This window comes from Ceratotherium simum, chromosome 2, assembly GCF_057802395.1.
Source record: "Ceratotherium simum simum isolate JZ-2026a chromosome 2, ASM5780239v1, whole genome shotgun sequence".
Classification (NCBI taxonomy): domain Eukaryota; kingdom Metazoa; phylum Chordata; class Mammalia; order Perissodactyla; family Rhinocerotidae; genus Ceratotherium; species Ceratotherium simum.
The window spans coordinates 35,255,282-35,275,849 of record NC_141901.1 but is presented as its reverse complement, the minus strand read 5'-3'; the positions used below and the strand labels follow the sequence as shown (position 1 = coordinate 35,275,849).

Genomic DNA, 20,568 nt, shown 5'->3' with positions numbered 1-20,568 from the left:
CACCAGTAGACCATAAGTTATATATGTATAAGGTAATGCCCAGAACAGCCATTAAAAAAATCTATTCAAAGAGATGCACTCAAAAAATACTATAGATAAATCAAAATGGAATTATAAAAAATATTTAAGTAATCTAAAGAATGGCCAGGAAAGTAAAACAGAGGAACAAAAAACCAGAAGAAACAAAGAGAAAACAAACAACAAAATGGAAGAGTTAAGCCCTAAGATTTTAAAAATTATATTATATAAATCAATGTAACAGAATAGATAATCCCAGAGTATACCCACACAAGTATGACAAACTGATTTTTGACAAAGTACAAAAGCAATTCAATAAAGGATGGATAGTCATTTCAACAAATGATGCTAGAACAATTGGACATCCACAGGCAAAAAATGAACCTTAATCTAAACTTCACACCATATACAAAAATTAACTAAAAATGGATCCAAGATTTAAATGTGAAATATAAAACCCTAAAACTTCTAGGAAAAAACATAGGAGAAAAGCTTTGAGACCTAGGATTAGGTGAAAAGTGTTTAGACGTGACACCAAAAGCAAATTCCATAAAAGGAAAAAAATTATAAATTGGACTTCATCAAAATTTAAAATTTTTGCTCTGCAAAAAAACTCTATTAATAAGATGAAAAGACAAGCAACAGATTGGAGAAAATATTTTCAAACAGCTTGTCTGACAGAGAAGTATATCTAGACTATATAAAGAACTCTCAAAAATTAACAGCGAAAAACCAAAGAATCTGATTATAAAATGGACAAAAGACATGAACAGATATTTCATGCAGATACATGGATGGCAGATAAGCACTGAAAAGATGTTCAACATCATTAGCTTTTAGGGAAATGAAAATTAAAATCACAATAAGATATCACTATGCATCTATTAAAACAGCTAAAATAAAAAATAGTGACAATACCAAATGCTGATGAGGCTGCAGAGGATTGAATCTTTCATAAATTGCTAGTGGCAATGTAAAATGCTACAGCAACTCTAGAAAATAGTTTGGCATTTTCTTAAAAAACTAAACATACATTTACCATATTACCCAGCAATCATACTCCTGGGCATTTATCCCAGAGAAATTTTTTGCTTCTTGTGTTTTGAAGATCTGTTGTTACCAGTGATACACATTTATGATTATTATGCCTTCCTAATAAATTGATCCCCTTATTATTATGAAATGCTCCTCTTTATCACTTTGTCCTAAAGTCTCCTTTATCTGATATTAATAGAGCTAATCCAGTCTTCTTATGCGGAGTGGCTAAATGATATATCTTTATCCATTCATTTACTTTCAGCCCAGCTGTATCTTTTTACCTAAAGTGCAACTCTTGTAGGCAGCATACGGTTTTGTTTTTATCCATTTAAAACATCTTTGCTTTTTAATTGGAGTGTTTAGTCTACTTATTAGTGGAATTATTGATATAGCTGGATTTAGGTCTACCATTTTATTATGTTTTCTGCTTGCTCACTCTCCTTTTGGTTTCACCATTTCTCTTTTCCTTTCTTTTGCAAAATTATCAACATAATTTTTGTTTCTAGAATTCCATTTTAGTGGCTCTATTGACCTCTTAACTATTTCTATTTGCATTACTTTCTTAGTGGTTTCTCTTTATTTGCTATTTGGATACCCTTTTTATCTATCTATCTATCTATCCATCTATCTATCTATCTATCTATCTATCTATTTTTTTTTTTACTTAAAAAAATTTTTTTGTGTGTGAGGATGATCAGTCCTGTGCTATCCTCCTCTTTTTGCTGAGGAAGACTGGCTCTGAACTAACATCCATGCCCATCTTCCTCCACTTTATTTGGGATGCCACCACAGCATGGCTTGACAAACAGTGCATTGGTGCGCGCCTGGGATCCGAATCCCAGGCCGCCACAGCGGAGCGTGCGTACATAACCACTACGCCACCTGGCCAGCCCCAGGATACCCTTTTTAATGAAGTGCTTATTTGACTCTCTTGTCCATTGAGTTGTCTGCCTAATTCTTATTGATATGTAGGACTTCTCTATATATGATAGATATAAGACTCTTGTGGAATAAGTGTACAAAGAAGATACAAATATCTTCTCCCACTATATGGTTTGCCTTTTTACTCTCATAATGTTTCTTTTGACTAAAAAAACTTTTTAAGTTTGCTGTAATATACTCAGCTTTCATTTTCTCCTCTGTAAAATAGGGATGATAGTAGTATCTTACTCACAGGGTTGTTATGAGGCATAAGTAAAGGAATGCATGTACTCTTGACACTTAGAAAAGTGTTATTATCCCCAGTGCTTCTCTTTTGTCCCTCATCTAGCCTTCTATTTCCTTCCATTTACTCTGTTCTGAATCTCTGCACTGTCATATGGTATAGCAGAAAAGCCTACCTATATGGCCTTGATCAATTCCTAGACTCTCTGATTCCTTCCCTGTAAAATGGGAGTTCCATCACTTTTGGAATGCAATTCATTTTTTCCCTCCTTTATTGATCATTTATTACATACTAGCCACTGAAATAAGCAAGGCAGAACATTAGACATGACTCATTCTCAGTTACTAGTCTTGTGACTCCTCCTACATAAAACCCCAGCTGGGGAAGAGATGTGAGCGCTATGTGAGTTCATTTTAGTGACTGACATCCAGAGAACAATATGCTTGGTTCCCCAGCGTGCTTCGTCTTCATCTTTCTCCTCTGCCAGCTCACAGGTGAGTCCAGCCAGATCCTCCTGTTCTCCTGACTGCCTTCCTCATCCTGAGGTGTAGCTCCAGGCTCCAGAGTGCACTCTGAGCTTCTGGCTCAACTGAGAAGACTCTTCTCCTTCATCTAATATTGCTTTTTTACATCCTGTGGTCTCTGAATCAGAGGGCAGGAAGAGATAGGAGGGAAAAGAGAAGGGATGACTAGGGATGGACTCCCTTCTGGCTGTCCCAGGGAAGGAAGGGCTGAAAGAAATCTTGTTGGGGATCAGGAAGACCTGTATTCTAATCCAGATTCTGCCATGACAGGAAAATATTTTTTAAATGATTATGCATGGAAATAAACATTTGAATTTTTTGTCTTAACCCAAGCAATCCAATCAGTCTCTACTTAGGAAACAACTCATACCGTAGGCACTTTATGTTTAAAGTCATGAAAGACTGAGGCCTTTTCTGTGCCTGTCACAGGTATTCTAGTGTTTGAAGATTTTACTATCCTCAGGGCTCTCAGAAGGGACTAGGAGCCCCATAAGTTAGGAACATCTCTGTGGTCATCAAACTCGTGGGGTACCACCATGAGGTCTCCCTCTGTGGAGCTGGCATAGCTGGTTTGTTTATGTGTGCCACAGGCCTGCCTGAAGTGACCGGCCCAAGACCACATAGTCAGTCAGCGCTACCAATTCTTTCCTCCCCGCCAGCTGGTATCACTAAGTGTTCAGCCTTAGTGATACCCTCTTGAGTTCACTAGAAGTTTGTATTTTTAGGAAGCACCTGGTTCTAAGCAGGTAGTCCTGGAATAGGCTGTCACTTTAAAAACCACTCTCTGAACGGAAATGGTGACCAGAGCAGAACTTAGGGGAAGTGAGGTCGGGGAGGACATGGCAGAGCTTTTCAAAACCCTGGGTTCCCACCAGCAACCTAATCTGTGGGCAGCCTATGTGGTACACCTCCCATGGCTGAAAGGAGTCCAAGATTGCCGTAGAGCATCTGTGGGCAAGGCAGTGGAAGCAGTGCTGGCCCTGGACAGGGCCTCCTGGCTTTGACTCTTTAGTTGCTCTGTTATTGTGAAGTTACTCAGGCTTTGAACCTTGGTCTTCACAAGTACATAATAGGAAATGAAACCTAAGTTGCAGAATTATTGTGATATTTTAAACGAGATATCAAATGCAAAACAATTATAATAATAATCATCATTTATTAAGTTCCTACTACATCTAAGGCGTTTTTTATACACTCTCCTCAGAGGTCTGTAAAATAGATATTATTATCCCTATTTTACAGATGAGAAAACTTAGGCTCAGAGAGGTCAAGTGCCTTGGGCAAGATTATACAGCTACTAAGAGCAGGGCAGAGATTGAGTTTCCAAAGGTAATGCTTTTTTCATCACATCAAATGGCCTAATGCTGTACCTGACACTGGAGAAGTTCTCAAAAAATGTGTATTTGAGCTGTATCTCCCCCAGGAGAGCTAGTTGGGATTCCTTCTCTCTCCAGGTACATGAGGCCAAGAAAATCAGATAACTCTGTTTCCAGGATGTAGATGGACCAACAGGGAACCACCCTGGCCAAGTTCAGAGGGGCCAAGGAGTAGCTCTTGCAACCTCAGGATTCTCATCTGGAAAATGGGCACAATAATCTGTCCCCCCAACAGATTTTATGATGATTAAATGATACCATAGTGTGGAGGAGACAATTAATAAAAAGAAAACAGAAAAAGTGGATGAGGAGGTATTGGGGAGGTGTTGAAAAGGACCAGAAGAGACAAGAAGGAGGGGGCAGGAGATGAGTAAGGGGCAGAGAGGTAGGGGGCTTGAAAGTGAATGTTGTCAGTTAGGGATGCAGTGTTGGCAAAGGTGCGTGGTGAAGTGGGAGGTTTGCAAGCCTCAATTTCAAAATGATCTTTCCTGGTACATTAGTTAATGAGAAGTTGGGTAAAGAGCAGTAGTTTCCAAAATCGTTTTTTTCTTTTTTAAGCAGTGGTTGCCTATTATGAAACAAAATCTTGAAACAAACAAGTACATAAATAACTCTAATGCATAGAGTTGAAGCCTCCCTAAAGGAAGGGGAGTTCCATAGCCTCTGCCCCATCACCACCTGCCCCATCCTCCCACCCCCTAGATCTTCCTCTAAGCTCCCTAGAAATACACTGAGGCACTGCTACAGACCTCAAGGGTAGCAGAAGGCACAGCTTGGGAAACCCTGCCTTAGGAGCCCTGGTTCCTAATCCCAGCCCTCCACAAATTTGGGACATGTCACCATAACCCTTGGAGCATCAGTATCCTCATCTGTAAATTGGGCCTGGACTAAGTAGTCCCTAAGATTCCTCCCAGTTCTGAGATGCTCTGGTCCTTGGTTTCCATAAGGAGGGTGGCATGACATGCTGGTCATTCTGATGGAGGCATCGAGTATGGGGAGATTTGCTTGGGGACTGGGCTGGCAAGCAGGAGGTGGGCTTTACATTCTCCCCTACCCTGAAGTCTTCCTCTTGGGTCACCATTCCTTGATTCTGGCTGTACTAATGATCTTTTTTTCCTGGTTTGCCTCCCTCCCTCCACTCAACTCCTGAGCCTTGGGGGAACAGATTAAGGGGAGGAGGAAATAACCCAGAGGAAAGGGAGGTGGCAAAGCAGAGGAACTGTTGTCCCTTTCTGTTATAGAGGGCATCTTAGGGCTGACTTGCCTCGTGCCAAAAAATCTAAGTCTTCACCAGGGCAGAAGACAAAGGATCTCCTGCTCCAGCTTCCTCCACCTCCAAAAGCAGGTTGGCAGGGAATATTTGCTCAGGAAATATCCCCCTGCGTGGTGACTGGACATACTGTTTTGCTGTGAATTAGCCAGTGATTGATTTATAGGCGTTAGGTTCCAGATCACCTTTGAGAAGTTCATCTTGCTGAGAAGCCATCCAAAGAAATTTTGGGAACTCCTTTCCTCACTTTTAGCCATCCTTGTGGAAATGAGACAAAAAAATGGGAAGCTTTCTCAGGGCCTGTCCCTTATAACACTACTCCCTGCCCTTCCCTCCCACCTCCCACCGTGTTGCAGACTGCTCTGTACTTCTCAAAATGCTTTCAAATCCGCATTCGCCCTTCATCCTCCCCGAAATCCTGCAATACAGGTTGTTATTTTTCTCCTATGAGAGTTGAGAACACCGAAACTCAAAGTGATAAGTGGTGAGGCAGTAGCAGAAAGAACACGGGCCTCTGAGACAGAGGAACTGACTAGCTTCTCATTCCATTCCTGCCACTTCTCAGTTTGGCGCCTTGGGAAAGTCACTAGCATCTTGGAACCCCAGTGTCCTCATCTATAAAGTGGAGCTTAACCTCTATCTCGTGACATTGCTTCGAGGGTCAAGAAAAATAATACCCGTTAAACTAGTTTATGAACCACAGGGTGATACCAAGCGTTTGTTGCTGGAGTTATTATTACAGAGGAAGCAGAATGGAACCCCGGTCTCCAGACAGCCAGTTAGGTCAGCTCTGACACTTTTACACGGCTCCCTGCTGCCAGGGAGGAGAGGCCATCTTCACCCCTCCTCGGGGAGGACCCCAGACCTCATCATCAGGTGATCTGGAACCTAATGCCTGTAGACTAGTCATGGGCTAATTCACAGCAAAATGGTATGTCCATTCACCACCCAGGGAATATCTCCTTCTGGGGAATTTAAAGTGGAAAATGAAGTGACATTAGTGGTGGAATTTCAAGGGGTGGGTGTGAGAAAGGGTTGGAGACTTCCTCAGGGAAGGGCTTTGAACTAGACTTTACAGGTCTTGAATAAGATTTAGATGAGCAGAGAGAAGGATAAAGCACAAACAAAAGTGTGAGGTAGAAAGTAAACTGGGGATCAGGCAAGGAAGGTGGCTAGCTGCTTGTCTGGTGGTAGTAAGTGGGTGGCAGTCCCAGGTTTCATTATCTTCCCACAGCATCATATGGTCATCCTGGCCTTGGAGCAAAAGTCCTGGGCTTCTCTCAGATACAATCAACCCAGGTCATGTGATACCCCTGAACTAATTACTGTGCCAGAGGAAGGCTACCACTCGAGCTTGGTGCCTGTCCATCTTACCCAAACCACATGGCTCTACATAATGAGGAAAGGGTAAAATGGATGCAAGGAGGCAAGTTACAATATTCACTGCACTGATCTAGGTGGGAGAGTAGGTGAGTCTCCTGGGGCCCAATCCTCCCAAATAAGTGTTAGTAGCCAATTATCTCTAGAGTCTTCCGGTCCCACAGATCATGTTAAGTCACACTCCATTGTACCTATTACTTCCCGTTTCATAACACATGTAGTTGCTTATTTAATGACTGTCTCTCAACTCTCAATGATTGCAAGGATCATGACTGTCTTGCTCCCCAGTTATGTCATCAGCTCCTAAACAGTGCCTGGCACAAATATGGAACCAAATAAATTCTTGTTAAAGGAAGGAATGACTGAATGAGAAAAGCATGACCTACCTAGACATGGTAAAACTCTATAGGGTCATACACTGCAGGTGGAGAAGCCATCATAGAAAGGGGAGCTTTCAGTTCAGCCTTGGACAGCTGAGAAGAGAAGTTTCTAGTTTCTGGATCCCTTCTCAGTCAAGTGGGAAGAGGAAACAAAACTGGTTAGGACTCACCAACCCAGCTCCCTATCCTCTGAACTCACATTTAGGGAATGGCACGGAGCTACTTTCTTCTCTCATGACCCCCCTTCCCACCCTAAAGATCCAATTAGGATAGAACAACGTACTCTGTCTAGGCTCATGTTGGCAATTTGCACTGTGCCATCCTCCAATTTCATTCTAACAAGAACGATGAATTTGGAGACGTTTTCTTGCATCCCCACACAATTCACATCTCTTGACATTTATCCTGAGAATGTAGCACCACATGTGTGAAGAAGTGAAAAGAATAATTGCTTGTGGCTTAAATGCACATGCAGAAGCACTAGAGCTACATCTTTGCAGTTTTCTCACCTCCTTGACTTAAATATCTCCAAACCTCACGTGAAATGAGATTACTCAAAGGTCCCCTAAACCCAGATATTGCACCTTCTTGGGGGCAAGTGATACCCAATCTTTATTTGATTGCAAAATATTTACCCCTTCTATATCTATTGTTGAAGTAAAAGAATGAATGCATTAATTGATCAATCAAAAATTCAAAATAAATTTGATCTTGTCTGTAATATTTACTGAGACTACTTTGACACCCTTTGAGATGATCAAAAAGATAGCAACTGAAAAACTATCACGCCTTAGTATTAGAGAAGCAAGGAGAACTTTTGCTGTAAAGGGCCAGATAGTAAATATTTTAGGCTTTGCAGGCAATGTGATCTCTGTCGCAGCTACTCAACTCAGCCGTTGTAGTGGAAAAGCAACCATAGACAATATGTAAAGGAAAGAACATGGTTGTGCTCCAATAAAACTTTATTTACAAAAACAGGCAGAAGGCCACATTTAGTTCATGGGCAATAGGTTGCTGATCCCTGTGTAAAATGATCCAAATTTCTAATGTACAGGATTGCTTTAAGTATTAGGCATAATCTTGACAACAAGTGTTTAGCACAGCATAAAGCCTTAATACATAGCAACTATAATTATTTGGGAACTCTTACCAGAGTAGTTGAGTTTTAACAGAGACTAAGGAAATACATCTCTAATGAAGCAATTTTAGATATCTGGATAGGCTAGTACAGGAATTCATCTTTTACTAGAAAAGGCATGAGTTACATCAGCGTTGGGGTGGTGGAATATATTATGGTAAGAGATCAAGTTGTGGAGTGAAATAGAGCCTGGATTCTTGGCCAAATACATAGAGCCATGTAGGCACAGGGCCTGGGGTCCTCAATAGTTTTAATTTCTTTTAAAATCAGAAGAAAAATAAATATAATAATAATAATGAATACATAATAATGAGTCCAGCTGGTATTATATTCATTTTTATTCCAATACAGTCATAAAATGTAATTTTCAATACTTTTTGTGGAGGCTGGGCCAACTAAGGCAAAAGTGCATAGAACCTACAAAAGTCGTAACGTAGCCCTGCAGTAGTATTGTTATAATACAACTGTCAGGAGCCTGTAGCTTGGCTGCTTTGTTAGATTTTTTAAGATTTTCTTTGTTTCTTCCTTTTTGTGCTTTCCATGATGGAAGTAATAAAATTTCTTTTATTACAAATTTCAACTTGACGCTTTAGGTTTTCTACTTTCATGGAGAACATCTTTTAGGAGAAGACCTGTGTTCTGGTTTTAGTTTTGCCACTAATTCTGAGCCTTGAATAAGTTTTTTCAGTCTCTGCTGTTTAGTTTTCTCATTTGTAAAATATGTCCTATAATGCCTCTAGCCTGTGGGTACCGATGTGGGCTCTGCCTCTTACTAACTAGTTTCGGTGAGTCATTTAACTTCATCGTGGTTCAGGTTCCTGGTCTGTAAAATGAGAATACAAAATAATCTTTCCTCTAAGCATTGTTTTAAGAGTTAAATGAGATCACATAGGTGCTTTTAAGCTGCTAGTCCCTATCTAAATTCCCTTTCTGCTCTGTGCTATCCCAGAGTCTGTCCCTCAGATCTTAATAGATAGAAGATGACTTACTCCCCACACCTATTCATTGGAAATGCTCAGTTGACCACTTCTGGGAGCTTTTTCAGCAGCTATTCTTAATTGTTTTCCACTTGGAGCCACATAACCCCTGATGTTTGTTTGCAAGCCATGCTTTTATGACGTGAATTAAGATTGTGGTGAAACAAAAATTTCTTGGGGAAATAAAGCCCGACTACAATTCCTAATAGTTCGGGGGAAGCATCACGAGTTAGCCTGAGCATATTGCAGAGCACCCAGTCACTCACTCTTTTCCTTTCCACTCAAAAAAGGATATTGGAATTCAAGTGAATGAGAACCTCTTTTGGTGATGACCTTGAATCCACTCTAATCTATCATAAAATAGAAAGATAAATCATCCTCAAACTTCTAAGCTACCACTATCATTAGAAACTTACAACTCACCTCCCAATATCCTGATCTGTGCTTGAGAACCACTGCCTCCAGGTCAGGCAAGCTGTTCTTTCTTCATCTGCATCAAAATCAGTTCTCTGAGGAGCAGTCTGGGAGTCCTAAGTGGGGCTTGGACAGTAACCTCCCCACTTGACCCTCCCACAGGAACTTGTCAGTGATGGAGCTAGGCCTTATGGTTTACCTCAGAGCTTGGTCTTTTCAGCCAGAGGTCTCTGGGAATGGGATGGCTTCACCTGTAGTCACCCCTTTCAGGCAGAGAGTTCTGAGCTCAATGCCCTTGTGTGATGTTCCAAAGGGTTTCCCAGGGGCTGGTTGGGTTGGCCTGAGAGGGTTTCTTGGGAACTTTCCAGGATCCAAAGAGGGTGTGTATTGGTGGCAAGGGCAGGGACTCAGCTTTATTTTATGGTTCTCTCTGTCTGCAGGGTCAGCAGCCTCTGGAACCCTTAAGGAGCTGGTTGGTGCCCTTGGTGGGACTGTGACTTTCCCTCTGAAGCACTCAGTAAATCAGATTGACAGCATTATCTGGATATTCAACACAACCACTCTCGTCACCATACAGCCGAATACGACAGGCAGACAAGCCAATGTCATAGTGACCCAAAATCGTAATAGGGAAAGGGTGGACTTCCTGCATGGAAACTACTCCCTGACGCTCAGCAAACTGAAGAAGAATGACTCAGGTGCCTACCGTGTGGAGATACACAGCTCATCCCTCCAGGATCCCTTCATCCAGGAGTATGGGCTGCATGTCTACGGTGAGCAGAATCGGTTCCAAAGGTGGATGACTACCTTCATAAAGTGGTGAACTCTGTGATATTGGAGATGTTCAAGCAAAGGCTGGATAAACACTCAGCAAGAATGTGGAAGAGGGAACTCTTGCATGGATGAAGTAGATGTAGCTGACCCCTACAAGGTCTTTTTCTACTCAGAGATTCTGTAAGAGGCAATGAGAGACAGAGGATAGGCGATATGGGAAGTGGTGATCACACAGGTCAAATGCTGGCATCTCTACTTACTAGTTGCATGGCCTTAGCCAAGTTACTTAATCTCTTTGAAACTTAGTTTCCATATTTGTAATGGGGAGGAAAGTGATACCTATCTTAAAAAGATTATTGGGTGTAAACATTAATCACACCTCTTCCCCTACACATTCCAAACAATTGAGAAATTGACACAAGAATTAGAAAGAAGATAAAAATATCAGCTTTAGGTTTTCAGGTAATACTAGGTAGGAGAAATACTTTCCCCCAAGTCTAGACCTTGGAGCCCATTCAAAGAAGATGATCTTACAAAACAGTTACTCAACCAGCTACAAGAATAGCTACCTCACTCACTGAGCTGCAAGATCAGGGATACAAGGAGATGGGCATCCAGGTTTGCTTGTAGGAGGTAGGCCATGCACCTTGATCCAGGTGTGTCCTCCCTATAGACATAGTTGAAAGGAACAGAAGGCATGCATTCTATGAGCAAACTGGTTGGGGGAGGGAAAAAAAGGGCAAATCATATTTAAACAGCGATCTTAATAGCTCAAATCCGTGAGTAGAGAAATGTATATGATGGATGCCAGACTCTCATGCTCTCAGCAATGAACAAATTGCTCATCCTCTGAGGGAGAGGAGTGGGCACAAGGTAGAGAGGGAGACCAGAAGTGTTATTCCAATACTATTCTCTCTTGGAGAGTGAAGTGAAAGTCTCTTCAAGGAACCTGAGGACAGGGGCATAGGGAGCCTCTAAAAAGATAGAATTAGCCAGCACCTAAAATGCATTTAGCACAGTGCTTGCCATCTGGCTGTGCTTAGTAAATGGCAGCTGGATTCTTGTTACATTGTTATTATTTCTATCACTATTGTTGTTGTTATCTAGCTGTGGGCAAGCAGACCTAGATAGTTCTCTTTCCTAGATAAGAATGAAAACTCTGCTCTGAATTGCTGCTTACTCTCCACTGTGTAGCACCCCAGAGAGATTCAGGTCCAAGGTTTACAAGAATAATTCAGAAAAAGGAGGGCTATAGGCATAGTTTCCACCCTTGGTTGTCCATTTCTCTTTTACAGAGCACCTATCAAAGCCCAAGGTCACCATGGGTCTGCAGAACATTAAGAATGGCACCTGTGTGACCAATCTGACGTGTTCTGTGGAAGAGGGAGGAGAGGATGTGACTTACAGCTGGAAGTCCCTGGGGCAGGCAACCAATGAGTCTCATTATGGTTCCATCCTCCCCATATCCTGGAGGCTGGGGAAAAAGGACATGACCTTCATCTGTGAGGCCAGGAACCCCATCAGCAGCAACTCTTCAAACCCTGTCTCTGCCCAAAAGCTCTGTGAAGGTGACTGTCTCTCCTCTTTTTCCAAGAGCCTCTGGTCTCAGGACTTATACCTTCTTTAGCTCCAGGTCCCCATGGGAATAGGCCCTGTGTGAAAACTGGAGGCCCCTGGGAAGTCACCAGACTGGGAGGAAGGTGGCAATTACTCAAAAGTAGGGTCATTTTCCCTAGGCAACTCTTCTCCTTTCCCTCCACCTATTCATTCTCCACCCATTCTCTCTTTAAAGGTGCTCTTAGAGACCCACTTGCCTCCATTTTCCTGAAGCTCCTGGTGGTGGTCTTCCTGCTCAGTGCCGTTGCACTTGTGCCAGTTATTTTGATAATGCGGAGAGAAAGAGGAAAAGGTAGAACATTTACTATTTTTATCTTCACCCTCCTTTATGCATTTTCTCCCTCATTTATTCAATAAGCATGTGTTTAATTGTGTGCCAGGCTTTGTGCTAGGCGGTAAGGATACAGAAATGAAGAGGCCATGGTTTCTGTCCTCAAGGAGAGCACCAACAGCCTGTGCTCCTTAGTTCTGGAGTAAGGAGAGTGCTTGAGTCCTTAACTTCTCTCCTAAGGCCAAGGTCCTCCAAGTTCCCTCTCCAGTGCCCACCCCTTTCCTTCCCCCAGAGGAACTTACTGGTGTGGCCTTCCTGTTGACACAGGTCCCACAATGCTGATTCTGCTCCCCCGATCTGGGAAGCAATGACCTCCAACTCTGAGGTCTCACAGACCAGTACCCTTCAGTCAGCACTTCCAATTCCCATCCCTGTCAGAACCCCCAAAACGAGTCCTAGTCCTCTCCGTTGGATCAACTCCAGAGACTTCTCTTTACTACTCCCCTCAGTCTAGACACATTCCACCTGGAGAAGCCTGTCTCTGTCTCTTTCCATGCCACACCCCATGCTTTGTGTCCCTAAACCCTGCTGATTTGTCTTCTCGGGTTCCTGCTGATACTGTCCATGTAGGGTGTTGGGGAGGGACATAAGCATCAGCCGGGTATGAACTGCAGACTTTAAAATTTTCCTTCCCTCTTGGAAGCACTCTGAAACCATCTCCGACCATCTTTGCTTCCCCTTTTGGCTGCCTTGGTCCAGAGATTGGGAAGTGAAGTGACAAGGGTAACCAGTTCATCCTGGGATTTTCCTAGGTTTAGCACTGAAAGTCTTATGTCTGGGAAAATCCTTCAGTTACAGGGAAACCAGGATGGTTGGTCATCGTAAATAGTCATCGAGACAAGGTGGTGAGCCAGTGGGGGTGGTGAGTGGAAGGAAGGGCCAGCTCTGATTCTCTCCCAACTCAGTTTCAGAGTTCGTTGAAGAGAAGAATAGAATGGACACTCATCAAGAAACTTTTAACCACAACCCCCCTTCTGGAGAGACCTCAGAGTATGCCACAACTTCTCACCGTAATGTGAGTCTTTCCCATCTTTCCTGGGGCCTGATCCTCCTCTCTGAGGCCCTCCTGGTTTTACCGGAGATTTTTCCATGAATTTGGGCAACATAGAAGATGAAGATGTATAGCCCTTGAAATCCAGTTCATCTGTATTTCCCCTAAGTCTTTATGGATTCTCTTATGCAGGAGTTTGTGGCCTCTGGAGCACTTGGTTCTGATCCAACCAGTAACGCTCACACTGTGATCTATGGAATTGTTCCTTACCCTCCACAGTTCACACAGGGCACTCAACAAGCCCCATTCCTTTTGCATAGGACAGCGAGTAAAGAAGTGTGACTTGGATATGATTGAGTTATGGTGACAGAAGACTGGCTCTAGAGATGCCTTTTCCTCTGAGGCTACTCAAGGAGCCATCAGGAGAGGGCTCTGAGGGCCCATGGGAGCTCTGGGCCCACATTCAAGTCTTCCCAAGTGTGGGTCACTGAGCTGAAGTGATTGAACCCAAAGTTAATTCAAAGGAAACTCTTTGAAAAGAAAATCATAAGAGTAAAGATTAAAGAAACTCAAATAACAGGAGACAATTTGGAGACATGAACTAGGTAGACAACTTGAAAAGGGCCCCCGGGAACAATTATTATAGCCCAGGCCAGGCTAACTCCTTAGAGGTCATACAGCGCTTTTCCACGTTGGTCCATTTAATAGAGAAATAGAAACACTTTGGAGCCTCAAAATCTCAGTTTTATTCCAGCCTTTGGGGTCCCCTAATCAGGTTGAATCTTCCTACACTTACCTACAACTTTTCCGAGAGGAGATGTTAAGTTTCCTATTTGAAGTTGTTAGTCTCCTGAGAGCTCCTTCCTTCCTCACAGGGGAGATTGCTCTGTGCTCACTCAGCCAGGCTTCTGTCAAAATTGATCACTTTATCACCATCCTTCCTATTCCCCTGCTTCAGACACATTCCCAAGAGACCACAGGACTGTCCTAGATGCTCAGGAATAAACTTCACCAATCCAGGATATTTTCCTTGAGCCTGGAAGGACCTTTTGTTGTTGCTATCATTGGTGTTTTGTTTGCTTTTGACTCATCAGTCACCCTTACTGATTTGCTCCAAAAGCCCTTCTGACTGATTGAAAATTTTATTTGTAGCATTAGTAATATTACCTCAAATTGTCTTTTAGTTTCCTTAGGAGGCTCATAGCTCATGGGACTTATATCTCTTATATATTTTTAATTCATTTAAACACAACAGTTTTAAAATAATGCAACTGCTTCTTGAAAAAAATTATTAATAATTATAATAGCAGTCACAGACAAGAGCACTTCCCACTAACCATTTCTGTTCCAGAACCCTCTCTTCCCTCTCGCCATCTCCTTCCACCTCTGTTTTCCCTTCTCTGGATTCTCGGTGTCTCTTTGGCCTTGTCTATGTGACCCAGGAGGTGGGTGATGATTTCTTTTGTTTACTTGTTTTTTAATAGAAAACTACTCCGGAGGAAAATCCAGCGAATACGCTTTATTTCACTGTGCAAATACCCCCAAAGGTAAGATTCTTTAGAGCTGAATTTCATCTTAGTTGTGCCATCCTTTCTCCTGGTTCAAGCTTAGCTTACATTTTCTTGGGCCCCTGGGATCTCATATTTCTTAGTACTAGAAGGTACCCCACTGTGTCCCCATTCCCTTTGCTTAGGGTTGCACAAGAATATGGGGACTACAAGAGAATCGTGGAGTTGAATGGGGGCAACGTGGAACAAATAGAGTAGGAGAGTAGGAATGACAGGGCAAATCAAGATCCTGACTGATGGCATGGATGGGGAAAAAGTCTATGGCTTAGGCTGTGCCTGGCAGCAGAGAGAGAGCTGGGGCGGCAACTCCAGCTTGCTTCTGAGCCACCAGTAAACTGGAGGCAGCAGAGATTTCCTTTTCTTTTCCACAGTCTAGCTATGTTACATCTGGTTTGCACCCTCCCCTGTCACACTGCTAATGTAGTAAGCTTTCAAGCTTATTCCTTCACAGATTATGCTTGGCAGAAGCAGTGATACCTTCCTGTCTCCTCTTCCAACCAGATCAGAAAAGTTGAGGATGGGTAAAGCAGTTTGCTTAGTAATAAGGTTAGTTCTGATGGATTATTGCCAGGAAAGTTCAGTTCATTAAGCATTCAACATGATAAATGTGAGTTAACCCTTAAGAAATAGTTTCTCTAAAGTCAGAATGATTAAACAGTGAGAGTAAGCACAGCGAGAGGTTCGGGTTGGGCAACCTTAGCAATGAAGAGTGTCTGGGATGGTGGGGTCTCCTGTGGGGGATCCAAAGCCCCGCCCACCTCCAGTGCTCTGCATCTTTGTCTGCCTAACAGATGGAGAAACATCACTCTCTGCCCAGGTCACCAGACTCACCAAACCTATCTACCTATGAGAATGCCACCTAAACAGCAGTGTACTCCCTCCTGTCTTGCCCCAAAGAAAACAGTCAAAAGAATTTACTGACTTGACCAGAAATACCAAGGAAGAATGAAGAACACTGACTTCCTTCCAGAATGAACTATCCCGTATGCTCTTTCAGATTTAAGAGTTTCTGATTCTACCCACTGCTGAGAAATCTCCTCAAACCCAGAATGTGTGACTATCCCTTCCTCAAAATGTGATTGTGAATTTATCAGCCAACTTCAAGCAAGGGTCTTCGAAGTGTCTCTGGTGAGATGTAAACGCCATCTCACACTTATGAATGACCGCTCCCATCCTAGGGCTTGGAGGTCAGAATATACCAAGGGTCTGGTTGCTAAGAGGGCAAGAACTTCAGAAAGGCAGACATTCCCAGCAGAAGCAGAAACAGAAGCCAGAAATGGATTTATTAACCAACTTATCAACTGTGCCTGGCACTGCGCTGAGCTCACACTGATTTTGGTCAGACACACTCTCTGCTCTTGTGAAATCGGTCCCTCATGAACTACTTCCATGGGCAGTTGCAGCACACCTGACTGCAGATTCTCAACACCCAGAGGATGAGATATGGACTTGGGGTCAAAGTGCACAAGGACAGAGAAAACAGGTGGAAGACTGGGTTTGGCTGGATGGAAATGATACTGAACCTCTTACTCTCAAGTTCGTGTGCCTGATGCGCAGTAAACCAATCACTGAGACATCAGGTGCTTGGAAACGGAGAAAGGTTTATTCAAACTGGCCAAAACGAGAAAGCAGGAGCATGGGTTCTCTGAAATCAGCTTTAACAAGAGCAGAAAGCAGGGGAGTTTGGCTAGGGGGCTAGGGCGCATGGCAGGAGGAGCTTCAGAGAAACAAAGGGATCCCTCCTGATAAGCCCCTGGGCAATCTGACTTCCGGCTATGGCAGCTGGGGGCCAGCCATCACGTGATGGAAACCACCCTGAAGGCATTCTCTTTCTTCTGCAAACAAGCTTACAAATCCTCACGACCCTTGAGTCACCCCTCAAGTTAAACAGGAAAACAGCAAATTGACAAGACTAACTTCTCTTAAAGGCAATCATGTTCTTACTGAATATCTACAGTAATTCTCAGGTACCTGGCTTTAGAAACTCAGCATGCCTGACCCAAGGACAAGGATTACTGCCCCAGCTTCATTTACACTTTTGTGCTGCACGTGAGAACCCCAAGCCTTAGGGCTGTACAGGAACCCATCCCAATGAAGAAACTGAGCCTGAAGACACATTTCAAATCTGTTATAAGAGACTTGGAGTCGGGGGTGGTTGCATGCAAACGTTTAAAGCCCCTTAATTCATTCAACAAATATTTATTGAGAACCTCTGCTAGGTCATTCTGGCAAATAAGACAGACATGATCCCTGCCTCCATAGACTTCACCTTCTTTTCAATGAAATGAAAAACAGGAGGAGGGGGAGGGTTGCTTCTGATGTGTTCCGGGACACAGGTCTTGAGTGGAGATGTTGGGAAGGGATCTGATGTCCCAGGTCTGGGGGGGTTAAGTGTCAAATGACAAAACTAAAACAATTTAGTAACAGGTTTGATGTCCTTTATTCAAGGGAAACAATCCATGGACTAGGGGAGTACAGTGCCTCACAAGCAGTGGAGCACAGTTCCTGAGGGATTTTGGGCAAGGGGGAGTTTTATAGAGCGTTAGAAGAGGCCACACATGATTGGCTAGGAGGTTGGGGATTTCCCTGTAAGGCTAGGTGGTCCTTTTTTCTAGGGTAAGGTAAGCTAGCTAAGCTGAGTTGGAGGACTGGGATTGGTGTATGTTAGGTTTCCTTGACAGGTGTTTCTCATAAGTGCAGGCTGACTTAGGTTTCAATTTATGATGTGGGCTGGGTCATTGGGGCGGCATCCATTTTGTGGGTCCCGATATATGAATTAACTTAATCAGAAGTAAGGGGAAGAAATGTGTATTAAAATTTGTGAAAAGAGGGGCCGGTCCAGTGGCGCAAGCTGTTAAGTGTGGGCACTCCCCTGCGGCGCCCCGGGGTTCGCAGGTTTGGATCCCAGGCATGCACCAATGAGCTGCTTGGCCAGCCATGCTGTGGTGGTGTCCCATATTAATTGGAGGAAGATGGGCACAGATGTTAGCCCAGGGACAGTCTTCCTCAGCAAAAAAAGAGGAGGATTGGCAGATGTTAGCACAGGGCTGATCTCCTCACAAAAAAAAAAAAAAAAAAATTGTGAAAAGAGAAAATATTTGAAAAAAAAACCTTCAGATATAAGATGGTCAAGGTAAGAGATAATAAGTCTTCAAGAAAAAAACTAAGGAGGAGGGGACCAAGAGAACAGTCTGAGACTGACTTGAGAGGAAATGAAGGTTGGAAATAGGAGGCAGTCCCCTAACGCTGAGGAACCAGGAGGATGGCTGTGTTGTCCTCCACGTGGAGCTGTGCAGGTGTAGGGGAGGAAAAACCCTTTTCCTTCTACCCTTCTAGATTCTTGGCTGAGACTCCCCTGTAGTAAAAGACAGACTAACAAGAGAAAAACAAATAGGAGTTTAATAACATATATACCTCCTGTATACATGGGGCAGACCCAGGAAAACTGAGTAACACCCCGAAATGGCCCAAGCCACCGCCTTATATACCATCTCCAGCTAAAGACAAAAGAAGACAGTAGGGGGAGGAGGGCAGTTATGAGAGGTTATCAGGCAAAGCACAGTAACTGAGGGTATGGCTGTTCTGCAGATTTAAGTCCACACCTTCTCCATTGATAACACATTTCTAGAGATTTAGTCATCCTCCTCTTCCTGGTACAGAGAGGGAGACACCCTTACAAATGGAGATTTTCCTTATAAATGTGAATGTAAATGTCTCCTACAAAAGTGTAACTTCTAGTTGTTTTCAGAGCTTTCCCTGTGTCTGCTATTTCTTAAAAATTATCAATTCAGAACAATCCTTATGCCAAAGAGGCATATTTTGGGGCAGCACATTCTTTCCTTCACAGGTGTGGCCTGCCGGAGGCACCGCATCTGAGGGAGTGCCACCCATGTGACAAATATTATGACTGCCTGTATTTATTACTACAGTTTTCTGGTAAAAAAATAAAGTGCATTTTTTAAATGAAATCAGTATGTCTTGAGAAAGAGTTGTTTTTTTCTAATTCTCACAGAGGTGGCGGGGCTTGGGGCATGGCTGTAGCAGCAGCGCTTGAAGAGGAGAACGATTTACATCGGAGCCAGAAGTGGACACCCGGGCTTTAAACTAGTCCAACTGAGTTGGACAAGTTGGACTTGTCCGACAAGTTGGTCTCAGCCAACTGAGTATTTGTGTGACCCGCACCGATGCCTCCTCAGCTGTGACTCGTACCCCATCTTCAGGGCCTAGGGTGAAGCAAGTGAGGCACTCCCCATGGCACAAAATTTAAGGGAGCACCCAAAAATTCAGCCATCTAGGTAAATAATATTTTTGTGCAATATTTAAAAAAATCAAAGCTGAGGCAAAAGAATCATGACGGACAAAACATCAAAATTTTCAATAAAGAGATGCCATGCCACGTCAGATTAGAGACTGAGGAAAAAGGAAAAATTAGTAATAGTGATTCTCTCTTGAGCCAAAATTTTGATATTTTGTTCTCTGAGCTGCGCAGTTCTCTCTACTTTAGCCCAAAGCCAGATGATTCTTAAGGCAAGAGTGTGAGTCCCTGGGGCCGGCCCGGTGACCCAGCGGTTAATTTCGCACGCTCCGCTTCAGCGGCCCAGGGTTCGCAGGTTCAGATCCTGGGTGCGCACCAACGCACCTCTTGTCAAGCCATGTTGTGGTGGCATCCCGTATAAAGTAGAGGAAGATGGGCATGAATTTTAGCCCAGGGCCAATCTTCCTCAGCAAAAAAGAGGAGGATTGGCATCGGATGTTAGCTCAGGGCTGATCTTCTTCACACACAAAAAAAAGGAGTGTGAGTCCCGCATTATTCTAACTGCAGAAAACCACACTAATTTACAGTACTCCCTGAACTGACATCACCGCCTCTCTGGGTGGGGCCTCAGTTGTCTGCCTGACTCCACTGGAGAAAATGTATCGTTGAGATTCTACTGGCATTCTGCACCTGCCTGAACTCCCAACAACAGGTGAGTCTTCTAAGACCCTCCTAATTTCTCCACCCGACCCGTGCCCCCTGCCCCCTGCCCCATAATCCCCTGCGAGGGGCCAGTTACTTTCATGTAAAGCAAACTTTTGTTTCATAGGTCCTCATATGACTCCTCTGAGGCAAGCTGGTCTGGAATAGTTATGTCCGGTTTACGGGTGTGAAATTGACACTGAGAGAAACTGGGAGACTTGAAGTTCCACATTCTGTATGAAACCAAGGCTACAAAAAAATCAGTGCCTGCTCCGCTGTCACCATCCACTGCAGAGGATGAGGAAGATGGAGCTCAAAGCTCGAGAGGAGTGGATCCCTCTCCTCCCAAGTGTAGCATGGAGGAAGGGACATAGCTTTGGAGACAGACAGGCCTGGGGTCAAAGCCTTTACTAGAAGAGTGCTCCTTGCCAAACGCTTGGGTTCGGTGAGTCTCTATTTTCTTATCTCTAAAATCCTTATAGGGCTTGCAATGTGGGGATTATATGAAACAAGTGTAAGTGCTTGGCATGTAGGAGATTCATATATGGTACCTAATGCTTAGGGAAGGGGATAGTACATAAAAAATGGTTAACTTCCCAAAAGTCAACTTAGGATAAGATACAGAAGCATTAAAAGGGAGAATCAGCCCT

At 43.4% G+C, this 20,568-nt stretch overlaps 1 protein-coding gene across 1 annotated transcript; it reads left to right on the top strand.

The window, feature by feature from the left end:
* The first annotated feature begins 2,631 nt into the window (after positions 1-2,631).
* Positions 2,632-18,978, top strand: SLAMF7 (SLAM family member 7). Its single transcript, XM_014797063.2, has 7 exons — positions 2,632-2,715; positions 10,121-10,453; positions 11,750-12,022; positions 12,247-12,363; positions 13,308-13,417; positions 14,878-14,940; positions 15,753-18,978. Exons 1-7 carry the CDS (start codon positions 2,661-2,663, stop codon positions 15,822-15,824), a joined length of 1,023 nt encoding a protein of 340 aa, XP_014652549.1. The 5' UTR covers positions 2,632-2,660; the 3' UTR covers positions 15,825-18,978.
* The last annotated feature ends 1,590 nt before the right edge of the window (positions 18,979-20,568 follow it).

What these genes read in the sequence shown, in the direction of transcription:
- SLAMF7 (XM_014797063.2), top strand. Translation starts at nt 2,661, where the DNA reads ATGCTTGGTTCCCCAGCGTGCTTCGTCTTCATCTTTCTCCTCTGCCAG. An exon ending in CCACAACTTCTCACCGTAAT is followed by an intron (nt 13,418 to 14,877) that starts GTGAGTCTTTCC and finishes GTTTTTTAATAG; the next exon opens with AAAACTACTCCGGAGGAAAA. An exon ending in CTGTGCAAATACCCCCAAAG is followed by an intron (nt 14,941 to 15,752) that starts GTAAGATTCTTT and finishes TCTGCCTAACAG; the next exon opens with ATGGAGAAACATCACTCTCT.